Source organism: Harpia harpyja, chromosome 11 (genome assembly GCF_026419915.1).
Source record: "Harpia harpyja isolate bHarHar1 chromosome 11, bHarHar1 primary haplotype, whole genome shotgun sequence".
Taxonomy (NCBI): Eukaryota; Metazoa; Chordata; class Aves; order Accipitriformes; family Accipitridae; genus Harpia; species Harpia harpyja.
The window spans coordinates 38,754,471-38,770,997 of NC_068950.1; the positions used below are offsets into that span (position 1 = coordinate 38,754,471).

Below are 16,527 nucleotides of genomic sequence, written 5' to 3' on the forward strand. Positions count from 1 at the left end.
AAGCCAAGTAGACATAACATTTCACAGACAGAATGGGTTAATGTTATCAATATGTAAATGATAGTTGGATTAGGGAAAACTGTGGGTAGGGTTTTGTTTTGTCTAAAATTGTCAGATATGTAAACCAAAATCTGACAGACTGATAAGACAACAGTTCAATTGCTAATGATTTTGCTGTATTCAGAAAAGCTGCATCTTTTCTCTAGTTGGCATACTAGAAACAGCATAATTAGAACTACTCGGCATAAACCTGAGAGTGTAATACTAATGAAAAGCTCAGATCCTCCTCTTTTCTTATGCAATATGAACAGCAGAGCTTAACTTCAGGTATTTACATGCTTTAATCTTTAAGTCAATGGGATAAGTTTTGCTCTTCATTATGTGCATGTAAGCACATCAACACCAATGGAACACACAACTATGAACAACTTTTGGCCTCTTCGGCCTGTACTGGAAATACCTGACTAAACTCATGCTTTTGTTTGTTGATATCTTATTTCCAGAGACTTCAGGCTGCTAATCTACAAACTATATTGCAAACTTGACCAGTAAATTAAAACAAACTATTTATTGTGTATACCTCAAGTAAATACACAACTGTAAGAAACTATGACATCCTAAACACTACCAACTTGAGCTTATGCTATGGAAAACAAAGTCTCACTGTATACTGCAGACTATTTTTATAGTCAGACTTGCTTGTTAGTATATTCCTCACAAGTTTATTTAAAAAAATTAATCCTCTTGGGCAATGGAAAGCAAATGATGTAACTCTCCATTTTGACAATTGTCTAGAGAATTCGGTTAACTCCAGTAGTATTTACTGGTTTTAATACTAATGTTATTGTAGCATTTGCTTAGAAGTTATGTTCCAGTTACTGTTCAAATTAAATAGTTTATCAGGGCACTGGGAAGTCCAAATAGAACAGACTGAACTTTTGAAACTTGGAAGCAAACAGATTCAACAAGGCCTGGATTTTCATCAAGTTCTTGGCTTACAAACTGAGTAACAGAGCCACCCTGTGTGTGCTGCTGCCTGAGCTGAGTAGGATTCCCTTTGTTTCAGTCCATGACATCTGGGCGTATTTCAGGAGTTCCGAGCAACTTCAGCTTCAGTGAAAATCAGTGAAACTGCTAATGTTAGAAAATGGGCAAAATAAGGTTCAACTACTAAAATGTAAAATTAAGCTGCAGCATCATTAAGAATAGCCCACAGAAATTCCACTCTTTTACTGGTAAAAAAATCCAAACAACCAACCCAAGTTCCTCCTTTAAAGGATACCTATAGAGTCCCTTAGCTAACTCTGTAAAAATAAGAACATAATATAAGAATAGAGGTAGAGGCTCAGAATAAAGGTTCAAATAGCCCAGTGTCCTGTCTCCAGCACCGGCAATACCTACTAGCTATGGAAGGTGGTAGGAGTCGATAAGCATGTAGTGAGACTGCCCAGTGTCCTGTCTCCAGCAGTGGCAATAGCTAGTAGCTATGGAAGGTGGTAGGAGTAGATAAGCATGTAGTGAGACTGCCCTGGTGTATTTCCCAAACCTCTAATAATTTACAGCTCAGAAGTCACCTAAGCTGGAGTTGTTTAATTGGTGTGAGCGGTTGTTTTAGTCTAGACAGCTGACAAATGTGTCCTATAATATGTCCCGGGCTTTTGTCTTCATACTGCTAAGGTTGGAAACCTAGCCAGGGTGTGCTAGGGCTTTCCCCTGATCTTTGAACCAGGGTTTTCTTCCTGCTGATACCAAGCTGATGAAGCTGCAGGAGATGCTGCTGTGAACCAAAATCTCACTTCCTCTGGAAATCAGGCGTGGCTGCATTCTGCACATGAGTCTGCTAGTTCACACATAGCTGGAATAGTCTCCTGACAACTCCTGAGAGCTGTCAAAAGTAGCAAACCACCCATCTGCTCTCTAAATTGAGGTCCAAGCGCAGATCATGATTTTTGGGGAGCAATTTGAGTTTATTTTGCCAATTCTGGTGGCTACTTTTCTTCTACTACATCAGTTCTCTGCTTCTTTCTCCATTTCTCATGGAAAAGAGAGAGTTGAGTAGGCTGAAAAAATAATTTCTGCATTTTTGCTTCCATCAGAACAAGGAGGAAGCAAATCCTTTAAGCAGGCACCAAAAAGGATTATTTTAATTCTCAGATAAGAAGAAAAAGACTTCTCCAATTTTTGGTAGGATAAACCTTGCTACCTTTGTCTCCCATCCTTATACAAGAAACAGTAACCCTAAAGAAAAATCTTTTTGGCATCCCAAATTAAGGGCAATGTTAGATGAGGGATTATACTGTATACAGGGCTCCTCCTATTTATAAATCACTGGGAGTGATTCTAGATCTAAAGTAAAATGATTTGGCCTTAAATCCCAGAATGAGATACAGAAGGAGCTGGAAACTGATTCTAAATTGACACAACTTAAACTTAGTTTTAACAGATATCCCTTTAATACTTCTAGCTAATGAAATAAAATGACTAATAGAAGCATTCATGGGATAGTGTTCATTCTATATACTTGTATTTTATGATTGATTGCTCAGCTCTAGGTCTCCTTGACTTTACTTTTATCCTCTCTTTCATCTCTTTAGATTTCCCATCTAGTAGCCTGAAAATTACCAGTGTGCTGATTTTGGCTGCGATAGCGTTAATTTTCTTCATGGTAGCTAGGATGGGTCTATGTTTTGGATTTGTGCTGGAAACAGTGTTGATAATACAGAGATGTTTTCATTATTGCTAAGCAGTGCTTACACAGAGTCGAGGCCTTTTCTGCTCCTCATGTCACCCCACCAGCGAGGAGGCTGGGGGTGCACAAGAAGTTGGGAGGGGACACAGCCGGGACAGCTGACCCCCACTGACCAAAGGGATATTTCATACCATATGACATCATGCTCAGCATATAAAGGTGGGGGAAGAAGAAGGAAGGAGGGGACATTTGGAGTGATGGCAGTTGTCTTCCCAAGTAACTGTTAGGCGTGCTGGAGCCCTGCTTTCCTGGAGATGGCTGAACACCTGCCTGCCAATGGGAAGTGGTGAATGAATTCCTTCTTTTGCTTGGCTTGCGTATGTGGCTTTTGCCTTACCTATTAAACTGTCTTTATCTCAACCAATGAGTTTTCTCACTTTTACCCTTCCGATTCTCTCCCCCATCCTGACACAGGGGGAGTGAGCGAGCAGCCGTGTGGGGCTTAGTTGCCGGCTGGGGTTAAACCATGACACATAGTCAGACTTATGCTTAAGTCTAATACATTATTTCTGATATTTACTTGGACAAAAAAAAAAAAAGAGAAGGAAAAAGATATTTTTCCTCCAGATTTTAATAAGACTTTGTACCAGACAGCATGGATACTGTTCATAACAGTCTAAAAATATGCATATATTTTGGAACCTACTTGTGTATGTGTATACACTAGCTTTAAATACGAGCTTTGATATTGCTGTATCTATTAACAACAAATAAATATAGTGTATAAAGAAAAAATAAACACTCCTTACTGAAAATAAACATGGCATGTAATCCTTATGATTAGGGACAATACTCTTTAAAATATTAAATCAGTTCTTACCTTTTCCCTTGCTAAATTTGCTACACATCAAATTCTACTGTAAATAGTCTAAATTTTGTGAGAAGACAATGTATCTATTGCATTCTTGCAAAACGAGTTGACTACAAAGAGCAAGTAACCTTATTTGAAACATATTAATAGGCCAAACACTATGAAAAGAGGTGATGGTGGGAAAGCTTTGGGAAAAGAGATTATGCTTATTTGCCTTTTTGTACCAGTGGGCTGCATACCAGGGCTGCAGTGAAGTAAACATTCCAGTTGAGCAGCATTCCTCTGTATCTTTTCAAAGTCTCTGTGGGGACTAAAGTAGAAATCACTTATTTGCAGTTGAGAAAATAGCACAGACTTCTGCATTAAATTTTAAATAAATTCCGCCCACAGGATGATAAGATGCTTAAATCAAATGGTGAGACGTTACCCATCTAAGCAATGCATTAGGAGTATAAAATGTGATTCAGCATGCTGTGAACTCTAAACTCTTGTACTCAGTAAAGACATCAGGCCTGTTGTTCTCAAGACTAAATTATGATTTGTTGTAAGTTTTATAATAAAATAATACTAAGATTACAGGGAATCGTTCACCCTGCAAAATTCATTCCAGCATTTTTCTAGTTGCTAGATTGATTTCCAGATTACCAGAGCTCAGTCTGCGTGCAGATGGAAAATAGCTCATATACCTGTTTCTTCAGTATAAAGGCTAGGCAAATCTTTTAATTCTTTTGGACTAAATTTATAGTATATTTAAGTTACAGATTTTGTTAGAAGGTGCTTTCCTTATTAAATTTATATTGCTGTTAATGCCTTCATCTCTGAACACTGAACGATCTCAAGTGTGACACGGTCATGTGGGAGGAATTTTCTGCCCTCTGTGTAAAGGCAGCACAGAAGATACCCACATTTCTAAATGGCAAAGCCCCTCAGCAAGTTCAGAAACTTACTTCTTGAAGAAATGTCGAGTCCTAAAATGTCAGTTTACATCTATTGCAACTCCCAGATAAGGTTGTTATGTCAAACTGTCCTGCAAAACTGTAACCTGACTTTACTCTTTTATGAGACCATAACAAAATTGAAGTTATGTTATTGTTATAAAGCTACTCAAATTTATAATGCCCTTAAAATGTGTTTCTCTGTAGACCTTGTAACAGGATTTGGTCAGTGAGTCACTTGAATTGCTTAACTGAATACCAACACACCCTGTTTTTAACACACACTGCAACATCTGACAAACCTTTCCCAGTCCTGTAAAGTATCGGTGCCAGTTAGGTGAGTCAGCTGCGTCTTTGCTGCATCATCCTCCAGACATACAGCACTACTAGAGAGGATTAAATAACTACAGGTAAAATAAATCTTAGTTTCAGAATCATCTCTATTTTAAATGCAAGAGAGGTTCTTCAGCCATTTCTTAAATGGTACCACATTTTGGCTGAACACATTCCATGTGTTTTGGGGAAACGGCTCCAATATCATAAGTCTCCAGTGCAGCTCTAAACATGCCATGAAAGGATGAGAATCTGGGCAATAATAAGGCAGATCTTTATAATGTTCAGAAAGAAAAGTCCCTTCTCTTGTGAAACCTAGTCCAAACACAGCCATAAGCTATAAGTAGAAACAGAACAGGGACTCTGAGGCCTGAGGACTTTAATTCCATACAGCCTGTTGTAATTTGATTTCTTCTGGCGTATGCTAATATGGAGTCATTTAGAAGACTCAGAAAGGTCTGCTTAGCCCTCAACAAGGTTCCTCATCCCTGACCTAGATGAATTTATGACAATTCACTAAAATCAGAGAAAAACTAGATTAAAATGGAAAGGATTGGGAAAATGTATTGCTAATGGCTTTTATTTGCTGGGATCATACGCGAATTGGCAAGAAAGGCCCAGTACAGAATTATTTTTTTGCCTCGGAAAGACAGAAAACCAACTACTCTCTTCGTTCCACTGTAGTGCTGAATTTTTTTAATAAACATTTCTATTAAAAACAGTGACAGTATAATAAATCTATTCAGAAAATCTACTTATGATGGCACTTATGGGCATACTTGATTTAATTATCTTCTTTTAAGAATGACTGCTTGTAGGGTAAAGGTGATTCTCTCCCATCTATCTTCCTCTCCATAACCCCGTAAACCAAACATAATTCTGAGGAAATAAAATAAAAAATGTTCAGGCTCTGACATTGTTCCTATTCTCAGTGTAGTCAGCATACGCATAGAGGGACTAGAAAGTACCTCTAAAGGACAGTAGGAGGAGACTGAAGATGACACAGAAGGCTTCATCTTCTACTTGATTGTAGCTTGTTAGGACATTTGTTACACATTAAAAAAAAAATCAAATGGAGGAAATTTTTTCACAAAGGTACAAATAAAAGATATTACTTGCTACCAACAACCAGAAAAAGAATTATCCACCATCAGGCTAAAAGATAATTTCTTAATTATGATGATTACGTTGTCAGTAGTTGACACAGTGACCTGATAGGACAAGAAATACAAAATGAAACTACCAGCCCATTCCTGAAGCAGGAAAAGAAAAGGAAACAAATTGCATTTGTTCTCTTCTCAAATGGCTTCCTTATGTTCTACAGAAGCTCAAGCAGTTGCAGCTGTTGGGAGAAGCTAAAGCTACTTTCACTGCTTCCAGTCACACTCCTAGACACCCTTAAGGAAACCCACAAGCCACACAACTTCATCACTGAGGTTCTTCAACATTGATTCAGCTATAACTTCAGGAAAATTTACAATAGAAAAGCATTTTCCTCTTAAAGAATCAGACTTTCAGTATACTCCTGCTTCTCATTCCCTCCACCCTGGTCCTTCACTGGTATTTACTCTAAATCAGCAGTTCCTTCCTCTTGGCTAGAAACCATACAGATTTAAACTGTAATGGCCAAAAAAACCCAGATGTAATTTATTGGACAAGCTTGGACAAAGGAAAAGAACACAGAAGAAATTTTTAAAAGTAGGGTGCAAGTTGGGATGTCCTGGAAAACACAGTAAGGATTGGACATATCTGAGGTTTCCCCCTACATTCCTGTTGGGACAGTCTGAATACTCCAGAGGCTACTTTATGGGCTAAACATTGTGGCTGGTCGGGAAATCTGTGTGTGGCTGGGACGCTACAGCATGATAATTTAATTGAGGCCTCTGTGTGGCAAGAGAATGATGCTGGACAAGATTTTCAGCTGATGGAGCAGCATATAAAACAGAGGCAGCACAAGGTAACAGCTGCTGCTTTCCGCCCAGTTCTGTTGATGTACGTAATTCTCTCAGATGACAGTAAGTACTTTACTTAATGTTAAAGAGGGTGACATACTAGTCTAATTTAAGTTTTGTAAAATATGGAGAACATCACAATAAAACTGTCTATAATTACAGAAAATAACAGCTCTTTGTAACTGTTCCAAATTGGATACAGACGGAACATGTTAAAGTAAACTAAATTATTCTATTAAGGAAGTAACTTACTAACTTCTATTTTAAGTAATTTATTCAAAATCATCGATGCTGATGATGTAACATACGAAGTATATAAAGGTAGGTTACATCACAGTTGTGGCTGATTTCAGTTTGTTGATTTGTTTATATGAACTAAAATGTTTGTACTGATCTTTCAAAACAATTTGAATGGGCACCTAGAATCTTTATCAGAAGATAATTAAGCCTAATTCCTTCAACAATGCCCTCATGAACCATGTTCAATATATACTGGAGTAATCTAATATACACAGAAGACACATCATCCTGGCATGCCAAGAAAGTACATAAACCTATATGATATTGTATCCTGAATGCTGATAACAGACTATAATTTCTTATGTATTTATTTCAATTTGTGTGGGTTTTTTTTTGAAAAACAATGATTCTCTGATCTCTGCTAAATTACGTAAAGAGAATATCCACACTACATTTCTAAAAGAAACCTTGAGATGAATTCCCCTTTAACACAACTTTTCCACCTACTCTAGGGCTTTTAAGGTTTAGCTAAATTGAGCTAGCTAAAATACATGCTTTTTCTAGTGGAGACAAGTCTTTGGCACACTTCCCCTCAAAAAAGTCAAAGAGAACAAAGAACTAGTAAGATATTCAGCGTATGCTGAAGTTCAGCACATTCAGCCTCTGGCAAACCAAGGTAAATAGAAAGCTCTTCTGTCAAGAATTTCTCATTGAGAATGCTCTGCCTACAGACAGCCCTTTAACAGTTAAGCCAAGAGGTTTTTTGCACAAGCTCTTTGCATAGTTTCAACACTTGTGGTATAATACAGTCAAAGTAGTGATCTGAGATAATAAAGCTTCAGTCCAACTACAGCTTTAAATGGTAGTACTAGTAATGTTCTGGCACCATCTGATGTTTTTTGTTTTGCTTGCCTGGGTATAATCTCTAGGCAGCCACGCTTTGTTTAGTCAGTGAAACTAAAGAAGAAAACAGACTACTAAGGTCATATGCAGCTTGAAAGAGAACGTTATCAAAATTAACAAGCTGGGTTTCAAGACTGAATTGCGCATTAGCTAGATTAAACTGGTAACACCACGCATAAACACACCACCAGGTGACTCCAAGGAGTATTATAAAGTCAGTGCCATAAATTCCACTTGGTAACAAACTAGCAAGCAATGTGACGTCTGAAATGGGAAGATTAATTAGAAATATGGAAGTATTTCTTATTTTCTAAAATCAAACACAGAAGCTCTGCCTTTGAGTGATTCTTTTTCACAAAAGGGGTAACTGGGGTGATTTTTCTATTAAAATTAGCTAACTTAGTATATTGCATTGTTTTAAGACACTAGACCTATCTCAGCCCTACTATAAAGGGATTTTTATATTAAAATCATAAAAAGAAAAAATTGGGTTTATATTTGGTTAAAAAAAGGAATAAGTTATTCCATGAATACCGTAAAGATTGGATGACAAACACAAACCTCACAGTAAAAGCACTATTTCTACTGCTATATTGTCGATCCCTGGGAAGGAACATGAGTATCTCTATGGGTCCTTTGAAGCTCTTATGTTAAAGTACAAGTGAAGTTACGTACTTATGTCAGAGAAGATCAGCGCCAAAGAACATGCCTTGCACTGAACAACAGATTTACAATTGTCTATAGCTCCTGGGGAATTCATTCCACATTCTTGGATCAGACCACAGGAAAGCTGTGTCCCATTTAAATAAGACTTGCCCTTAAAATGTTATCTCGAGTCCTGAATGTTTTTTATACACCCTGGACACTGGCCACATAGCCCCTTCAGGAAAAGACCCAGGCCCTTGGACTCGACTGGTAAGCCCGACAGGCACTTTGGACAGGCAAACCACAGAACGGCAAAGGGACAGGCACAAGAGCGAAAGAAATTAAAAGGTGCCGTGGTGCCAAGTATTTTAGGGAACAGGGTAACGCCCTCCCGTCCTCACACAACCGAAGCACCAGGGCGTCGTGCCCTCCCCACCCTACCGCCACCGCGCAGCCCTCCCTCACGCCTCGCCCTCTGCCTCCCCTGCGCCGTGAGGGGAAGCCCCACCACTTCAGGGACCAGGATCCCTCAGGCAGCACCCGCAAATCCAAGTCCTCCCGACGCCCAGGCTCCTCTCGCCCGCCACCCTCCTCACCACAGGCTACCTCGCTCCCGCCCGCCTTTCCGTTGTCTTCCCTCGCCCCGCCCCGCCCCGCCTCCAGCCGTTGGGCTGCCTGCCCCTCCCCTCCCCCCGACGCACGTCCCCGCTGCGCGCGCAAACCACGCCCCTTCCCCACCGCCCCCCGGGGAAGTGTGGCTCCTGGCCCCGCCCCCTCGCTGCGTGCCCCGCCCCCTTCCCTCCTGGCGGCCGCCGTGTCGCTCCCCTGCTCCCCTCACCGAACGGGCGGTGTGTGTGGCGGCGGTGCCGGTTCGGTGCCTAAGATGGCGTCTATCATGGAGGGCCCGCTGAGCAAATGGACCAATGTCATGAAGGGCTGGCAGTACCGCTGGTTCGTGCTGGACTATAACGCCGGGCTCCTCTCCTACTACACGGTGAGGGGCAGCGGCGGGCCGGCCGGGTGAGGAGCCGGGAGACCGGCTGAGGCGCAGGGTGGGGGTGGGGAGGGGACTCGGGGCGGTGTGAGTGCTCGGGTGGCCAATGGGGAAGGAGGAGGCGGCGGGAGCAGCCAATGGGGTGGCCCTGCGGGGAGATTTATCGGTGGGGGCGAGCGGCGTTGTTATTGTTGGCGGCCGGGGCGGGGGGAGGGGGCGGCTCCGGGGCGGGGTCGTTGGGCGGGAGCGGCCGTTGCCCCCCTCGCGGGGAGTTCCCTGGCGGCCGGTGGCTCCGGAGCCGGCGTCGCCGGCGGAGCGCGGGAAGCCGTAGGCGGCTCCCGCCGCACCCCGGGGCCTCGCCCCCACCCGCGGTCGATGTGGCGACGCCTCTGCCCCGGGGGAGCGGGGCCGGCCCGCTCGCGCCGGGTGGTCCGCAGCCTTGCTCGGTGACGGCCTGGGGCTCCTGGGTCCCGCCGTCTCAGCGCTCCCCTCTCTGCCCAGCGGGAACTTGCTCTCGGCCTGATTCGGCCGCTCTGCCCGGGGCGACGGGCCCGCGAGGGTGTCGCCTCCCCGGGCGGCTGGCCTCAGAGACGTCTGCGCGGAGCTGCGATCTTCTCTGTCGCTTCTTAGCCGAGGGTCACGGGCACGTTGTCGCTGCACACGCCGAGTTCGCCGCCTCAACGGCGGGTTGCTTCCCAGTTCGAGACTGACTTTCCTCTTTCCGTTGAGGACTTCCTACTTCCCAGCACGAACTTTTAAAGTGCGGTCGATTAAGAAACAGTGCTGTTTTCCTTGATGTTTTTAAAAATTTTTTTATTTTATGTGTAACCACTGACAGATCCTGACTTGCTAGCTTGTTCGGCTTCTTATATAAAAATGTGAATTAAGTTGCCAATATTTTAACAGTACAGATTCGTTTTTTCAGGGATATGCCCTTAAAGGAGAAGGCTAACTGGCTGAACCACTTGCATGCACGGATAAGTTTTCTTAGCGTGGAGCAATTACTATTAGTGTGTCAGTCTAGATAAAACACAAATTTAACCAGTAGTCAATTGTAATAGATTTACAGCAAATAACCTGGAGTATCATGCTGTCTGTGAAGGTATATTCATATGGAAGCGTTGCATATAAAACTTTTTTTCCGTACATCTGGATTTCCAGCCCTACTAGGAGAGAGCTTATCTCTCCAGACCTAGGAGTTTATAAGGCTCTCAGCATAAAACAGTTACAGACTCTCAAACAATTTTGGTTCATGTGGGTTCAAAATCCCTCACCTGGGATATGGATGGAGAAATAAAAGTGCTTTTATAGTTGCTTTTTAATGGCTGTTCAAATGTCGACTGTTTGACTGAGATGAATTAGTGAGCGTAGTCTAAGTAGAGGTCCAAGGTGCAAAGTCATTTAATGCTTAGCTACAGAAATAGAAACATTTGCTGATGACTAGTGCGTATAATAATAATTCTGGTTATTGCACTGACTTTCATTCTATGGTCTTCACCTGTGCAATAAAAATCAGTTCTTAAATGTCATTATTTCCTATGATAGGTGTCCCTACATATGCATGACACTTTTATTTTGTATCATTTATTATGTTCTCTGTTATTATAATGACTTTCAGTTCACAAATTTAAAAATCCTTTTTTTAACTACCTGTCCTAAAAAATTCAAGTTGGGTTCAGGAAATCAAATCATGTTCTCTGCTTTGTGTGCCTTTACCACTAAGAAATGCCTGCAGTTAACATTTACTTTGGAATGCTTTCCTTATCCATGTGCTATCTTTTCTGCACATATGTCTGTAAAGCACTTGTTTTGCCAATCTGTAGACATCTGAATTCATTCTTATACCTAAGGGTGTGTATTGTGTTGAAAGACTGGCTGCCAGAAGAACGGGTCCTTCAGCACGCATGCTTCTTTGCATGTGCTGGCATGATTACTCATAGGGCTGTAGGGTCAGCTGGAGCATGGGTTTGAAAGATAATTCAGATCAAGTCCCAGTTGACCGCATGCCTCACAAGTACTAATATTAGCATTGAGAAGGTAGTGGGATACTGTTTCTTTCAGCTCTACCTTTAGTTTTAGAGTAGTAACTCCTGAATGGTAGTTTATAAGGCTGTGGTACATAAGCAACATTAATTTGGAATGTTAGCAGGTTTTGGGGCTTTATTTATGTGGGGAAATGGCCTGCTGTGATTCTGTATATGCAGACTTGTATTTTGAATTAAAGGTTTACCTATGTGATCAGGTACGTAGGGTCGTGTACTCCATTCCCTCTGAGCCAGTTTCAGTCTGAAGCAAATAGTTGCCTTGCTCTGCTTGTGTAAGTGTAACTGAATGATTTTTGAGCCTGAAACTGGCCCTTCCCTGTGAGCGTAATGCAAGGGTGGGGTAGGCTGGGATTGTTTCAACCTGGCTATATAGACGTGCAATCTGGAAACAGTTTTGCTGATAGGAGAGATTGCAGTTAACTGATCAACTTTTAACTGCTCATCACCTCTCACAGACTTCTTAGCCTATTTCAATCCAGAAAGTTGCACGTGCAGGAAACACTTTCTCCAGTAGATCCAATAACCAGTAGAGCCAATTAACCTTTGGCAGAGGAGCTGTGGAAAACTGCAGGGTAATAACTTATGATGCAGCTGAACTTTTCATCAGAGCTAGATCCAGAAATGTATGTTTCTTCATAGGTGTGTCCTTGCACTGTTTTATTTAGTCGTCTTTGGTAGTAACTTAAAATAGACTGCAGAAAAGTACCCTTAATGTGGGATAAACATTCAGAGTTAGTGTAGAATAGTATTGCACTTGTGAGGAAAAAAAAAAAAAAAAGCAAGCACCTGAATTAGTATGCTGTCTTTTGGTAAAATGAGTAGTTGTTAACCTAAATATGTTTTGGAGACATACATCAGAAGCAAATGAATTCAATTAAATTTACATTTCTGACCTAATTAGAACTTTCAAGGAGCAAGTCAAAAGATTTTACGTCAAGTCTGAGTCAGCAAAAAAAAGAGAATTTAATGTTCACACTTATTTCTGTTTTCTTTTGTGTATTCCTTCCTCTCTACTTAGTTGTATTGCAGTGAACACTAGTAGTACTACTTGCAAGTGTGAATGCAAATGCTTCTCACATGCATTTCCAAGCTGTTTTACAAAGGTTTTATACAATGCCAAATTGTTTGCTCTTTTCCCACTTCTGTAGTTTGTGGGTTTTTTTCTCTTTCAGAATAGAAATGTACATCCTCAAATTTGCTTATGATTACATTTGTTTAAAGTTATTTATGAATTATATATTTCAGAGAGTATGATCTGGACTTGTCATCCATATATTTTATTTACAAGGTTTTGCTCGAATAAATGATTGTCTGATATCAGTAAATGGTTACTTTTTTCTCCTTTTTTTTTTTTTTTGAAGAGCAAAATGTGAAATAAATATGTGTCATTTTGGATCAGTTTGACCAGTGGTTTGACAAATTATTTCTTTTTTCCCCTCAATATTCTTTGATTTGTGAATCCACCAATGTATTCTCTTGAAGGTGTAGCAAATGTACATCTACTGAAGCATTGTGTTTTTTTCAGTGTGTAGTTGGCTGCATTGACAATACTTAACAGAAGAGTCTCGATACGGCTCATTTCTGCCTTCTGATGGCACAGGAGCTGTAAAGTTGTTCCGTGAGCTGGATTCCAGCTGAAAAATAACTTTCTGCAGATTTATTTTTTCAGCTGAATTTGTTCTGTCGTTTGTTTTCCGCATGTCAGTATAAAAATATGTGTTGGCATTATATTGGAAGATAGCATGAAGACAAAGAAATGGCTAGGGAGAAAGAGGGAGTTAAACACAATTTGCTTTTTGTTTACGTTTTCTGGCAGAAGTGCTGTCTTAAATACACATCAGCTATAGCCTTGATTACCCTTGGGAATCCTGTAGAAATAATCCAGAGAACGCCTCAAGGTTGAAAATCTGATTTAAATTATTGTTTTAAGTGTACTCTTTAAATAAATATTTTAATTGTATAATAAATTAAAAGCAGAACTGGCATAGCTATGCAAACAATGCTAAAACCAGGGCTAGTGGATAGGAAGGTCAGTTCCTTAAAATATTTTAAAACTTTGTGGATATTTGGCATATGGTGGTATTGAAAGGAGAACTGTTCAAAATGGTGTAGACTTAAACAGCTGCCTTGTATAGCGAATGAGGGTTGCAAGAAAAAATAGGTGTGTATGACAACTCCATAGTGTGTATTCTTGAAATAAAACTGGGTGGCCTCCCATCATCTTAAGGGTTCTTGCACCAATAAATGCCTGAAGAATAGATTTAAATGCTTAGATATTCTGTTGTCGCTTTGTTAATCATTCTATCAAACTACTTTTAAAAACATATGCTGGTTGAATGCTTTCAGAGGCAAAATCTGTGTGAAAACAGTTTTTAGGAGGAAGTAGTTGTGGTGGTGTAGAAATATTTTTCCCCTCATGCTTTTTAAAGATTGCTGGTAGTTAGCAACTTCAATACTGGTTGTACTGTATTGAAGAACTGCTTGTGGATTGTACAATCCAGATACTGAGGGGGGGACTCAAATTTTGTAGCAGTTTCATGAACCTTTGGTGGTGAACTGAAAACAAATCTTGTTAACTTGATTTCAAATGATGCCTCTGAAGCTGGAGTCATGGCTCAGTGCCCCTATGGTAGAGACTTTCAGCTGAATGTGTTTTCCTGCTTTTTCCAAATACAGTTTCTCAAACAACAGCTGTGTGCAAAAATCCTAAGAAAACAGGAAAAAAACCCATCTGCTTTTGCACAAACATTCCCCTTGAGGTCTCTGCATTCCCTTCTCAGCTGAGGTGACACTTTTTCCTGTGATAACTTGATCTGCCATGTGCACTGCAAACAGCATAGTGAGTCTAATAAAACCAAACAAAACTATAAGCAGACTAGGTATAATAAGAAAAGGAATTCTGAATTTATGGACACAGGATAAAAACTATTGATTGCTATTATGCAACACTAAATTGAATTTTGTACATAGTTTTAGCTTTGTATCACGGGTTTTGATGCACTGAATAATTTGTTATAGGATTATAATTTAAGTAGTCGACTCCTCTTTAGTAGTTAGGTTATGGGTCTGGTTTTAAGTCTCCCAATACTTGATCATCCCTTTGCAGTGCATGTCATTGGCATTTCTCATCCAATATAAACATACTGTGTCTCTTCAGAATTGTTCAAAAATATTTGATGGGTTAATTTTGTACTGGCACTGAACTGCATGTCGTCTGTCCTCTCAAAGCTAGCCATATTGTCTGCTCCATTAATCTGATGAAGTGAAGCTGGGTGCTCATGTAGGGTCTGGATCAAGATGGGTACAGTTTGGCACATCAGAAGAATACAGATCATGCACTAACTGTGGATCCAAAGAAAACCAGTTCAGTGCTAAATCTGTTCACTTACCTGCAAAATCTCATCTACTGCACATTTTTTATATTTTCTTTTTTAGGTGTGCAAAATAAAACCAGTAGCAATCTAGAAGATCAATTTTTGTTGTTGCTGTTAGATTACAACTTAGTTTAAGGTTTCTAGCTATTTAAAAGTCTTTCCTTAATGCAGGTCGGGAATGGAGCAGTTAAGCTGAGTCTAATGAGCTAATAAATTGTCAGGTGAGAGATATAATTTAATGAATAAGCTTTATTTAAAATAACTTAGAATTATACAGTATGAACTTATAATAGCAATTACAGTATGTAGAAATTTGGAAAGATCAACATGGGGATCAGATACCCAGTCCTGTTGCAGATATAGGCTGTTTAGTCTGTAGCTGTACTTCTTGGGGAAGAGGCTGAAGGGAGGGTCCTATGATTGTGCTGTATCTTTTACACCTTGATCCAGTTATGGCCTCTCGTGTATTAATTTCTTGTGGGATTCTATAAGCAGTGTAATGCTTTTCTATGTCAGGAACCATAAATTGTTGCCTTACCTTTTTCAGATATACATGGCATCTATTGGGGTTAAGTGAGCCCCAGTGGCATCCTCAGTTATTGCTGCCGTGTTTTGGTTCCTGCTTTATGACTGCATCCACAAAAGCCAAAGCTTTAGCTACAGAAACAACATGGCTGCCCCTGTGCTCAAGGAGGTCCTCCTCTGAGACTGGGGTGTGCCTTGCAAGGGAGCTAGAGGAATGCTGGGCTGGGAACACCATGTAAAGTTGTTGGATTTTATTTCTGCTTGGAAAATGAGGGTTGCCTTAGCATTTGATGAGAACAATGACTATTATGGAAAGTGGTCCAAACTAAAGCTTCTCCTGTAGATGTAGTTAACTGCAAAAATCACTGTTTATAAATAGAGCTTATTCCATGTTCTTCATACCTAACAGGAAATAAATGTCATAAGTGGTTTTGCTCATCTGTGTAATTATGTTAGAGATTTCCTTGACAGCACTGTGTGAATCAAAAATGTATCTCTTCAAGTTCTGTGTACTTCTGCACAAGCAGAATTTGTGCCTGAGAAGATTTGGAGGCAGACAGCAGCTGGGTTTTTGAAATCTTAAACTTTCTGTGCAACAGCTAAAACTCAAATGAAATAGCAGCAGTTCTAAACATTAAGAAGGGCTGGGGGCCTTTGGGGGGGGGTAGGATTTTAATTTTGTTTTGTTTTGTTTTAAATAGACCCAGGCATTATTTTAATTTCTCTAAGAAGTTGTGGGTTACCTGAAATGCCTTATGTTAGATCAGTTCTGTATTTGATCAAGTTCACTGTGTGGGTGTGAAAAAGAAACCAATAAAGGCCATATTTTGGGGGGAGATACCTACATTCCCCCTGCACTAATACTGTATAGCTTTGTTCATTTTTACAAACTTTTATTTGAGTTTCAGCTGAAATTTATCTCATGTTGCTGTCTGCTTGTAACCTATTCAAGTCCATTATCACCAGAATCAGTACACTGTGTATTGAAAGTTTATTGAAAATGTCATTTTTTCTGGTTATA

The 16,527-nt window shown here is 40.3% G+C and overlaps 1 protein-coding gene and 1 long non-coding RNA gene across 3 annotated transcripts in view; one reads left to right on the forward strand and one right to left on the reverse strand.

The window, feature by feature from the left end:
- Positions 1-170: 170 nt before the first annotated feature.
- Positions 171-9,147, reverse strand: LOC128148547 (uncharacterized). Its single transcript, XR_008237314.1, has 3 exons — positions 5,797-9,147; positions 5,608-5,707; positions 171-1,134 (listed from the first exon to the last, which is right to left on the reverse strand). It is a non-coding gene; the product is annotated as an uncharacterized LOC128148547 (long non-coding RNA).
- Positions 9,148-9,358: 211 nt separating this feature from the next.
- The window catches only part of OSBPL9 (oxysterol binding protein like 9), a 64,842-nt gene continuing 57,673 nt past the window's right edge, over positions 9,359-16,527 (forward strand). For both annotated transcript variants that reach the window (XM_052802216.1, XM_052802219.1), the window contains exon 1: positions 9,359-9,562. In XM_052802216.1, coding sequence (XP_052658176.1) covers positions 9,452-9,562 — 111 coding nt within the window. In that variant the 5' untranslated portion in view covers positions 9,359-9,451. The remainder of the gene's footprint in view (positions 9,563-16,527) is intronic.